The sequence below is a fragment of the Callospermophilus lateralis genome, chromosome 10 (genome assembly GCF_048772815.1).
Source record: "Callospermophilus lateralis isolate mCalLat2 chromosome 10, mCalLat2.hap1, whole genome shotgun sequence".
NCBI classification, from domain to species: domain Eukaryota; kingdom Metazoa; phylum Chordata; class Mammalia; order Rodentia; family Sciuridae; genus Callospermophilus; species Callospermophilus lateralis.
The window spans coordinates 109,326,720-109,339,050 of record NC_135314.1 but is presented as its reverse complement, the minus strand read 5'-3'; the positions used below and the strand labels follow the sequence as shown (position 1 = coordinate 109,339,050).

General features: G+C 41.3%; 1 protein-coding gene across 1 annotated transcript in view; it reads right to left on the bottom strand.

Moving 5' to 3' along the window:
• Positions 1–1,675: 1,675 nt before the first annotated feature.
• Positions 1,676–12,331, bottom strand: part of Gmps (guanine monophosphate synthase) — a 44,058-nt gene continuing 33,402 nt past the window's right edge. The window contains exons 12-16 of the mRNA XM_076867526.2: positions 8,513–8,638; positions 7,701–7,816; positions 3,051–3,181; positions 2,761–2,933; positions 1,676–1,798 (exon numbers count right to left, since the gene is read on the bottom strand). Of these exons, the coding sequence (XP_076723641.1) occupies positions 1,697–1,798; positions 2,761–2,933; positions 3,051–3,181; positions 7,701–7,816; positions 8,513–8,638 (648 nt within the window). The 3' untranslated portion in view covers positions 1,676–1,696. The remainder of the gene's footprint in view (positions 1,799–2,760; positions 2,934–3,050; positions 3,182–7,700; positions 7,817–8,512; positions 8,639–12,331) is intronic.

Sequence of the window (12,331 nt, the reverse complement as noted above, 5' to 3'; positions counted from 1 at the left end):
TGAATTCAAAAACCATAGGACATGTCTGCAATAAGAGTTGGGTTTTTTGTTTGTGTTTTTTTAAAAACATCAACATGTATGAATGCATGCTGGTAAGCATTTGATAGCTGGTCTATTCTAGCTCTAAATTCATTGTTAAAATTTCTTAAGACCAGGTCACTATCATATCCTCCCTTCTGGAAGGCCACTATGACCATCTGCTCGGCAGGATGGAGAATGACCCTTCATGCTCTGCAGGAGATGCACACTCCACTGCTTTAGGCAAGGGTATCTGCTATGACAGACAGAACCTGCCCTTGTTGGTCCAGCAGCAATTTGGTGAGGGCCTCTGGACCAGCCAGAATGAAAATATGACTTCTGCCACACAGAAGTTTTTTCTCACTTTGAATCCCAAACAAAATTTGTACCTGATTATTAGACAAGACCTAAACTAGGTAAGAGGCAGCAACCCAAGGTGAGACTATAAAGAAAACATGGCAACATCTTAAGCTAAAAAGTAAGAGAAATAATGGCAGAATTGAAGTCTATGACTGTAGGTTTCTGTCATGCTTATATGAATACTATAAAGGATCAGTTTAACAGCTGGCAGCAATGGCCATCAAGCACACAGATTAGATGGGAGAAAGGATTACAAGGTTTGGCAAATAGCTTGCATGGGCCAAGAGTGGTCACAGACTGAGCAGGAAGTATTGCATCTGTTTAAAGAACGGACCTAAGAGGTCATTTTACAACTCTTTACTGGATGATGAAAGCATCTTCCTCTCTCCTCATGGGCTGCAGGCATGCATCACGGCTTCTGTGCCCTGGGACTCCTCTGACCACCAAAACAAGGGTTTCAAGTCTCCTCGTGAGCTTCACCTGTGTTACGCGGGACACCACAACATCATGGAAACAGAAGACTCTTCAGGAGATAGAGCAGAAACTCCATGCAAGGCTCTGGGAGCAGCTGCACAGGCTGGGAGAGAGTTCCTTATCAGTTAACAGGCTGGCATGAGGAATATGGCACTGACGTGGAACAAGGGTTAAAAACAGTGAGATCGTTCATATACATTTGAGAACATTCAGAGTTTCTTCCTGCCCATAGCTGGGATGTCATAAAATCCTAATGTGCTTCCATAAATTCCACGTGGTTGTCCCATCTCACCCACCGTAGCTTACGTTCAACAACTCCAGTATCTTGTAACAGTGGCTGCTGGATCAGCCCACTTATGTCTTTGTCTGAGGAAGTTTGTTTTATCTCTTCCTCACCCTTTACAGAAATAATGTCACAGGGAAACCCAAATTCTCCAAAAGGTACACACAGTCACACTGATTATCACTGGGTATTTCTAACTCCTCTTAGAAACTGGCAAGGAGACAACAGGCCTGCTGCTAATCACCCACCCTCATCCACCTTCGTAGATAGAGACATCATAGCAACTGTGAGTCTATACTAAGAATGCACAAGGCAGAGGCAAAAGCAGCACTGGCCTGTCTGGGTGTGGGCAGCAGTGCGTTGACTATCTGCCCAGCCACACTCTCCAGTACCTTTTGGTTATCCATAACTCCGCACTGGAGCTGCAGATCTTTACTATGGAGAACTTGGATGTGATGGAGCTGCTCCAGTAACTTTTTTCACAGTACTGAATGTTAATAATGAGAATGATTTCTAATCAATTTAAACTGCACACAGTACTTTAACAGAACAAAAAGTTTATTACTCCCACTCAGTAGTTCCTGGGGGCTTTGAAGTTAAATCATACATAATTCGAGAAATACCAGGAATCTTCTTAATCTCAGTGACCATCTTTAACACCACCTGTGATAAAAAGAAAGATTACAAATACAAGAGTCAGATTCCACTGCACGTCCAACAGTCCTAGAAGGCGTGCTTTGCAATTTAACATTCAGATGTCATCTAGCTTTACTACCATCCTTCATGAACATGGATTGATCTCTGATTAATCTTACAGAGTGAACCTATCTCACTCTTTATAATAGATATTAGTGACTTCAAATCAGTACTACTCAGTGTAGTCCACTGACAGGTACTGGAAGACAAGAGATGCCCACCATCAGTCCACAAGTGCCTACATAAACAGTGACCTGACACTGCCACGGCTCCCAGCACAAGGTTCTACAAGTCACCTGTGGCTTACACATGCAACTCTGAGCCACGCAGGGGACACTGATGCACTATCATCGTCACTGCACAGGAAGAGAGGATGGCCTGGTCACTTGACTGGCCAAAGATTCAGCAAATGTAAGCCACATTCCCCACAAGCCAGCTATTCAGCCAGAACAAGAACCTCACATTAAAGTCTGAGTTTGATTTTCAGTTGCTATTATGTAAGGGGCTCTTTTGGCCCACTGTGGTGGAAAGACAGAGGGTGAAAGAAAATGATCAAAACTGGAACTGGAAGCATGACAGGCAGAGCCTTAGGCGGTTCACACCTGGCCATGCGCCATCAAACCTCATCCTTACAAACTCCTCTTTACTCCCAGGGTTTCCTGCACTTGGAGAAGTACAGGGGCTGGCAGGATTAGATAAAATTGTAGATTACAGTTGGTGACTTTCTACATAGCAATCAGACATCTGCAGGGCATATTAAATTTAAGGGCCTTTTCTGCTGCCAAATATTAAATGGTCAAATAAATGAAGACAGGAAAAAAAAACAGAGAACCAATCCCAAAAATATCAACTTCAGCACAGCCTATTCAAGTCACTGTATCATGGAATCACGAGGTCCTGAAATGCACATTAGAAAGAAACATGCATACCTCCACAGGGATCTCGTTGCCAGGTGTCGCAGGCACACCAGTCATGAAGTCACTTGTGATGAAGGTTCGAATGACCACAGACCTCTGGCATGAAGGCTGCTTCTGAAGTGGGTCTCGATCAAAGTGCAAGGGCGTCAAAATCACTGGCATCTGGCTGATTTTCCCAGAATACCCTAGGGAAACAGATATGCAGAACCAATCCATACACCAGGGAAAAGAACCTAGTTCTGTGACTCCGCCCAGACAAGGTCAACATGGGCACACCCAGGCCAGCAGAAGGAGCAACTCACCAGACTCCCTGAGGATGTTGTGAGCCTCAAAGTCAGCCTGACGCAATGTGCTGAGCACCCCTGTCGTTAAGAAAGTGGGCGTCACGTCGGTAGGAGGTTCCTTAACTGGTGGGCCAAAGATGTAGACAACTCTAGAAGGAAAGGGGAAGTTCACGGTCAGAGTTCAGTAGGAGAAGGGAGGCACAAGTCCACCCCTTTTCCACTTGCCTACGACCTCCGACTGGCTTCAGCTCCCAACAGCCAGGACCAGGACAGGCGCAGGATTGTGGGTGGATCTTCAAATACACCTCCCTCCCAGTGTGCAGCCTGGATACCAGCACTCCGTGTGCACAGGTTTATGTGACCACTACAACCTTTTCACATAATGTACTGGTTTGAACGTCCCCCCAAATTCATGACCAGTCAGAACCTGTGGGTAAAGACAGGTGTGCAGGTGTCATCAAGACGAAGTCATATTAGACATCAGTGGGCCCTAATCCAATGACCAGTGTCCTATAAGAACAGGGAAATTTGGTTTTGTGTTGTTTGGGGGGGGGGGGGGTTGTTGTTTTGTTACAATGCTAGGGATCAAACTCAGGGCCTTCCCCTTGGTAGGAGAGCATTTTACCAGTGAGCCACCTCCCCCCCCAAGAACAAGCAGTGTGGAAACAGACACACACAGATTAAAGCGTGCCACAGGAATATGGAGAAAGACACCCGGACTGTGCTGCCACAAGCTGAGGACCAGCAGGACACCACCAAGTCCAGGACCACCATAGATGCTTGGAAGAGGCAAGAGCGGATCTTTCCCTGGAATCAACACAGAGAACATGGTCCAGCCAGCACCCTTATTTTAGACTTCTGGCCTCTAAAAGGATAGATATAGGCTAGGTTAAGCCCACCCAGTCTGTGGTATTTATTACAGGTAGCATCAGGAAATCAATACACATAGTTAACAAATAAATAGGTTTGTGGGAGACCAATCTCACACATGACTGAGTCACACCCCCCAACTGGCTGCTGAGGCGCTCAGTCACAAAAATGTGGCAGAGCTTTCCCCACCCTTCTTGGGTTTGAGGGTCAATGTCTTGTGCATGGGTGTCTCTTGCTACAGCCCCATGAGTGAAGCTATGCTCACCTGTTATAATATAACCCCTTGCCCTGTTTAGATAGAATCTTCCATGGAAGTGCCTTGTGTGTGTATCCCCTTCTCTTACTGTGCCCTGGGTGTGGCCTACCCAGATGTCAGTCAACCTGCTGACAGTGGACATGATGAAAATAGACTCAGCCCCCTGAAACTTGACCCCCTTGCCTCATTTGAATAGCTTCTCCTCAATAAAAGGGGTCAGCACGGGCTCTCACTCTCTCTTCCTATGGACCCTTAAGGTCAGAGGAGCCATCACAGCGACCTCAAAGAAAAAGGTATTTGTCTCTTGTGTGGTTATTTTGCGCAGCCCAATTAGCCCAATTTAACTGGAGTGACCCCTGAACCTTTTAGTCGCGTGAACAGAAACCTGGCATAAGTTCTTTATGGTAAGACTTCAGAAACTGTAACATGCTAACATGCATTGGAAAAGCTCGAAGATAAGAACAATTTCTTCAACCTAGTTAGCCCACGTTTTTTAACCCCATAATGAGAAGAAGTGCTCCTAGATTTTTATTTCCACACTATTAAAAATGTCACTCAAATAGTACTTAGTATCCTGCTACAATTTTCCCAGAAGAGTATCTTACTGACACGTTAGGGAAATATCTGTTTGAAAGACATGAAGACGCTGCAAGTGTTAATAAGGGTTTGGAGCATAACTTGAAGAAATCGGGACCAGAAAATTGTAACAGCCCGAAGTGTGCCTTGCCAAGTCACAATCTTTACCAGAAAAACAAGAGGGAATCAGGCAGAGATCTGAGTGCACCCAGTTTTCCCTATGCCAACCACAGCGAGCAGGTAACTGTCGCTGATCCTCAGGCCAGTCTACCATTAGCAAAGAAAACAAAAGTTTAATAATGTCTTTGCTTAATATCCACATGCAGCAAAATATACAAAAGAAAACTTTAGATGAAAACTACCGCTACCCAACTACTTCACTGACTCCCTCCAAACAAACTGTAGAAGAAGGTTTTGTCCCTAGAAAGTAAGCCATACCTCATGTAAACACTGTCACTCCTAAAGCCTGTAAACCATCACAAAGGAGAAGGGAACTGGTTGAGAGCGTCAAACCTGCACTTTTCATCTTCTCCTTTCCTACAGGACAGGCTGCAACAGCGGACATGAAAATAGATACCCACACTGTGCAGATGAGTAAAACTGGAACAGTCCCTCCATGGGCAAAGGTTCCCTTTCCAAATTAGGAAAAAAACATCATGAAAATAAAAAAAAATATATATTTTAAAATTCCAATTTCCAAAAAGGAACTTGGCAAAACATGTAAGCCCACTCAAGGGCTTGCTGGGTTCATGTTTTAAGATCTAGTTGTTCACTTGCTGAGCTTTTTTCTTTTTCTGAGGGGTGAGGGAAGAAAGGAAGAAATAGATAAGGGAAAAAAGAGAAGTAGCACCTGAAAGGATAAAGCTTATTAAGTAAAAGTGAATGTGCTTTAGCAAAGAACACAAGCATGAGAAGAAGACTACCACTAAATAGGGAAGAGAGGTGGGAGGGAAAAACAGGGAGAAGGGGAACTGCACGGAAGATGGAAGGAGAACTGCACGGAAGATGGAAGGAGAACCTCATTGTTATACAGAATACATGTATGATGTTGTGATGAGAAAAAGAAAAAAAAAGTGTGTCACATTAGATTGGATAGAGAGAAATGATGGGAGGGGAGGGGAGGAACAGGGGTGACTGGAAGGGCAGCAGAATAGAACAGACATTATGATTGATATATGTATACAGGTGACTCTATGACCAGTGTGATTCTGCAATCTGTACAATTAGAAAAATGAGAAATTACACCCCAATGATATGAATTGCCAAGATCATTGTAATGTCATGTGTAGATTAAAAAAAAAAAAGAACACAAGACATAAATAAAAAACATGCTACATATTAAAAGCAATCATAAGACACTTAGAAATATGTTCAGACTGCCAGGCGCAGTGGCGCACACCTGTAATTGGTAGGTTGAGACAGGCAGATCGAGAGTTCAAAGCCAGCCTCAACAAAAGTGAGGCCCAAAGTGACTCAGTGAGACCCTGTATCTAAAAAGAATACAAAATAGGGCTGAGGATATGGCTCATTGGTCAAGTGCCCCCGAGTGCAATCCCCAGCCCGCCCCCAAAAATAAAATGTTCTGACATACAAAGCTTATGGAGACTATTAGCATGCTTCAGAAGATAAATTATAATGTCCCGAACAACTTTCCAATGTCTCCTCATAACTATGCAGACTCAGCTAGGTTAATGCTAACGGGGAGCTTTCTCATTTCTATAGCAAACTTGAAAATGAAATCCCAAGTGATTATTTTGGGTTGTTAACTGCCTAATACCCATGAAAAATTGCAAAGTGCTAACAACTGTGAAATAAAAACATTTAATTAACAATCCAATACTAAACAAGTGACAATTTTAAACTGTAGGAGTATCGGGAATACTCTATAAACCATCTGTTGGTATTTCTAACGTAAGACATTAATGTAAAATGAAAGGAAAAAAAGGTCTGAAAACTGCCAATCATATACTTCAATGTTACTATTTAATGATATCTGCCACAAGCCTATTTCTTTTAACTTTCCAATCTGATATGTAATTCTAGAACCCAACAAACTTTTTTGCAATCTCCCTGGAAAACAGCATGTTACCATGAAACTGAGTTCATACCACTAATCTGGAGACCCATGTTTGGTCCACACATGAGGTATCCCCCAGAAGCTCATGTGTGAGACAATGTGACAATGTTTGGAGATGAAGCACTCACTGGGTGTGCAAGCCTCCATACTCAGCAGTTAACCCTCTGATAGGGATGGACTGGGCAGTAGCTGTAAGCAGGTAGCTGAAGCAGGCAGATCACTGTAGGGTATGCCGCTGGCAGATATGTCCATGAGCAGAACTCTTGCCTAGTGTCATGTCCGAGCTGCTTTCCTCCTCCACCCTTGTCCACCATGATGTTCTGCCTCACCTTGAGCCCAGGGCATTGACCATGGACTGAACCTCTAAAACCATGAGCCAAAATAAACTTTTCCTTCTCTACATTGTTCTTTTCAGGTGTTTTGGTCACAGTGATGCAAAGCTGACTAAAACAACATGCTTTAAAACTACCTTTAATATTTTATACTAAAATTAAAATCCTTCCTATTTCTACTTTAAATAACAATAAATAAGGGCTGGGGCTAGGGCTCAGCAGTAGAGGGCTTGCCTAGCATATGCGAGGCGCTGAGTTCGATCCACAGTACCACTTAGAAAATAAATAAATAAAGATATTGTGTCCAACTACAATTAAAGAAAAATATTAAAAATAAATAGATAGATGATTAGATTGGGATGATCAAAACACAAGATAATACTCAATATCTACTTAACCCTAACCAAAGCATATAACTGAAATATAAACAGAGTCACTAGCTTTTCTTTATCTACACTTGAACTTTTTGGTCTTTCATCTAATAGGAAGACCATAAAACACTGTCCTTCCACATATATCCCCGTGCTTCCCCCAACCCCACCTCCTGCAGAAGATACCTGTTTATGTTGTGACACATCCGAGGAATGAGCCGGGCAAGGAAGATGAGCGATTCCCAGTCAGGTTCATCTTTACTGGAGATTCCACAAACATAACTGTAGGACCGACAGTCACCCTGAAAAGAGAAATGTAATCCATCATTTCTAGTAGCTTTATAAAGCCAAAAAGTAAGCCAGAAAATGTTTTATGTATGGTGACACTAACAGCATTTTAAGGTTTTGTTTTTTAAGAACATATTTACAAATAAAAGTACATTCTAGATGGTTCTTTAAAGATATTAAGAAATCTGGGGGCTGGGGATATAGCTCAGTTGGTTAAAAAAAGTACTTGCCTTGCATGCACAAGGCCCTGGGTTCAATCCCCAGCACCACCAAAAAAAAAGAAAGAAAAGAAATGATGTGAATAAATCCCATATTAAATTCCACCAGTTTAAAGAGAGCACCATGGTAATTTCAAGAATTTAACTGAAATATGCCAGAGGTCCACTGGGATTTAATTCCAAATGCCTGCACAATTATGGAGAGCCAGCTTGCTTAATCTAGAAGACAACATCTACCCACATTTATTAGGTAGATTAAGAATTTAAATGGTAGACCAAAAAACCTTAAAACATTTACTTAAAAATAAAAAGTTATAAACCTTATAAACATTTACTTAAAAAGTTCACATCACAGTTGAGAGTAGAACAGTGGTTTCTAAACCTGGTGTAATACTTTCACATTTCATTTTCCTAAGCAATTCCTACTCCAGGATTAGTGTAAGCAGCAAATGGCAGAAAAGTTCTGCCAGTCAGGGAACTCGCACAACTCACCTGCACACCCACAGTTTTAATAGGCAGCAAGAAGGCACTCAGGGAATGCAGGCTTGTAATCTGCATCAGCTTCTCCTGATCCTCCTCGGTCGTGCAGGCCTTGACTCTTTGTAACAGTGTATGAGGCTGAGAAGAGCAGACACGGATTCAGGCTTCCGTCAATAAGGCATCTGTCCTCACGCAGCTACACCGACCAGCTCCTAACAGGGCCCATGCGGGACGTCTCCTGACCTGCACATGCCACACACTACACCAGAAACTCATTCCTGAGAGCTGGGCCATGAAGGAGGGAAGCCTCAGGTACGAAACACAGACGGAATTTACACCCCTCAAGTCACCAGCAAATGAAACACCTAAGTCCAACTTGTACCTTATGCCTAATAACTTTTGCAACAAGATCAATTTTTTTTTGGAAGTATAGCTCTGTCCAATTCTTTTATTTGCTTGTCTTTCTCTACTTTTTAATTTCATTCCTCTCCAGAAATTAGTAATACCTTATAAACACTATACTTTTCAGATTTATTGCCCATAAATGACTTAGTAGAGATTAATCATTCATTCAAGCATCTATCCTGCAGTTCACATTTGTCCCATTTTTATGTCTATTTCCCCTTTTTTTTTACTCTCCTTTGAACTGGGGATTCCTCTTGGCTGATTCCCATTCACTGCTGGTGTGCATGGGTAATGGAGATCAAACCCTGAGCTTCATACCCAGCCGGGTTCACAGCCCTTACTGGTTAGCTTTAACCCACCGAGGCCCAAATTTTCAATTCTACAAACATAATAAATATTCAAATATTACTTCACAGTTGACATAAGTAGCAGATTTGTTGCTTGATTTATGTTTCTAGAGGTGTTCTACATCTGGGACAATGGAACAAAATGAATTGAGGTTAATTCCTCTATTTTAGTACTTTGTCTCAAGTGTTAACAGTATATTGAACAAGAGAATCATCTCAGTCCTGGCAAATAATTCAACTATTTATACTTTGAATATTGTTACACACTTTAAAATCAACAACAAAAAGGAGATTTTTATTTTTACACAGTCCATGTTTGTTTCAACTTTCCCATTTTCCAATTTCTTTGCTTACCAATCCTTTGCATATCAAGACCTTTCTACTGGGATCCATCCCTCTGCTTCTCCTGTACTCAGTTACTTTAAATCAGTTGTTCCCAACCACCACTGCAGAGGCAAATTACATGGGATGTTCAGGTCTCATCCCAAACCAATTAAATAAGAAATCATAGGGAGATTGGCCAAAGAATATGGCAAAAGTTCTCCCCAGATGATTCTAATATAAAGCCAGGGTTGAAAACATTGCTTTTAATTCCTCAACTAAGGGATATTGGTAACAAATTCTGCTCATCTGAAAATGACTTTACTTTGCTCTCTTCTTACAAGGCAGTTTAGCTGCACATCAATTAATAAGTCTTGCTGTTACTCTGGCTTTCAGTAAAGGGGTCTTGCCTTTGTAACCGTCTCATCTTCTCTGCAGCTTCTTCCCTGGCAGCTATAACTTCACTAGGACATGCCTCCTGGGTGTCACCTCTGCTTGAGATGTGTTATGATGCTGAATCTGAGACGCTGCCTTCCATCAGCTTGGAAAAATTAATTAATTCTCGTCTACTATCTCCTTCTCTCCTACCCATATTTCGTTTTGAGGACTAATCCTACTTTGGGGCAACTTCCTAACTTATTCAACCTTTGAATTCATGAATTCAAAGTTATTATTTTCACTCCTGGAACTTGGGTTTTTGTTTTTCTTTTTAATCTGCCCATATTTAGTAGCCAACCTCTTATTCCCTCTTTTTATCAGCAATGGGTTCTTTTATTTCTATTCATTTTACACACTGTTTGCTAATTTGGTATCATTTATTCTGCTAGTATTTCTGCTCTTATTCATGATGCCTTACTTCTATATGTATTTGGTAGTTTTTTGATAAGCTCGTAAGTATGGATCTCTGTCTATGGGGATTTTTCAGTGACTAGCTGAAGATCATTTCAAGGAGAATTCAAATTACTACCAACCTAGGTCCACTTCAAATTAAAATTCTTATCTTGCAGTTTTCAGAACAGAGGTATAAATTAACACCCTAAAATTGCAGGACTAGGAGACTCTTCCACTCACCCTCAATTTGGAGCTGAAGTGTTGCTCAGTGTGAAGACCTGATTCATTTTCCAGCCTTCATGGAACAGTTCTCCCATTGAGACACCAATTCAAAAATGGCAGTGTTCATCTAGAGCCCTAGATCACAAGGGATTACTGGCTGCCTTCAGAGAAGGAAACAGCTCTGGCTGCTTGAACTGATGCTTCCAATTCATTCCTGACTCAAAGTAATTTCCTTACTTTTTTCCAATACACATGAAAGAATGTTTTAAAATGCTTCAGTGTTTCAGAATATCATTTTATCTGCATCTAAGTCTCTGTAGAACACTTTCTCAGTCATTTCAAAGACTTATATTACTCTAAATTTTCTTTCTTCCCATTTTTATGATGATTATAGACATAATGAATTCGTCTTTATATATTCATACATGACAATATAATTTGGTCAAGACTGTTCTCAGTAATTCCCCTTTTGCTCCCCTAATGGCCTTTCCCTCTGTGCTGTTCTTCCTTCTGTTTCATGAGAACCTACCCTGCTCCTGCTCCATGACCTTCCTTCCTTTCCAGCTTCCACACAGGACAGAAAGCATACCACCCTTAATTTTCTGAGGATGGCATATTTTGCTTAACATAATGCTCTCTAATTCCATCCATTTTCCTGCAAATGCCATATCATTCTTGAATGGCTAAATAAAACCATGTGTGTACACACCACAATTTCTTTAGCTATTCACCCACTGACAGACACCTAGGCTGGTTCCAGTCTGGCTACTGGGAATTGTGCTGCTATAAACATGGAATGTGTACATTCCTTAGTGTGATGACTTGGGTTGTTTTAGATAAATACGGATAAGTGGGAAGCTGGGTCACAAGGCTATTCCATGCCTAGGCTTTAGAGGAACTTCCATACTGATAACCACAGTGGTTGTATGAATTTACAGACTCACCCGACAGTGTAAAATGTTCCTTTTCTCCACATGCTCTCCAGCACTTATCATTGTATTGGGTATGGACCTGACAGGAATAAACCTGAGGGTATCATATTACCACAGAGCTTCATCCTTAGACCTTTTCATTTTGAGATAAGGTCTTGCTAAGTAGCTGAGGCTGGCGTGGGACACACAATCCTCTACCATATCTAGCTGTTTTTTTTTTTTGTATTCTTGACGGCTGCCATTCTAACTGGAGTGAGATCAAATCTCAGTGTAGTTTTGTTTTCTTTTACTAGAGATTGAACCCAGGTATGCTTAACTATTAAGCAACATACCCAGCACATTTTTCTTTTTTATTTTGAGACAGAGTCTCACTAAGTTGCTGAGGTTAACTCTGAATTTGCCATTCTTCTGTCTCAGCCTCCTGAGCTACTGGGATTCCAGGCACATACCCCTACACCCGGCTCTGGCTGTAGCTTTGATTTGCATTTCTTTGACTCTCATGTAAGTTGGTCACTTCTATTTCTTCTGTTGAAAAATGTTTAATTATTTAATTTGCCTACTTATTGACTTTTTAGTATTAAGTTTTTTTTTAATTCTTTGTATATTCTAAATATTATTATTAATACTCTGCCAGAAGAGTAGCTAGCAAAATTTTCTCCCACTTGGCTATGTTCTCTCTTCACGTTTTTATTTTTTTTTTTTTTAAGTTATAGATGAACACAGTTCCTTTATTTTATTCATTTATTTTTAATGTGGTGCTGAGGATCAAACCC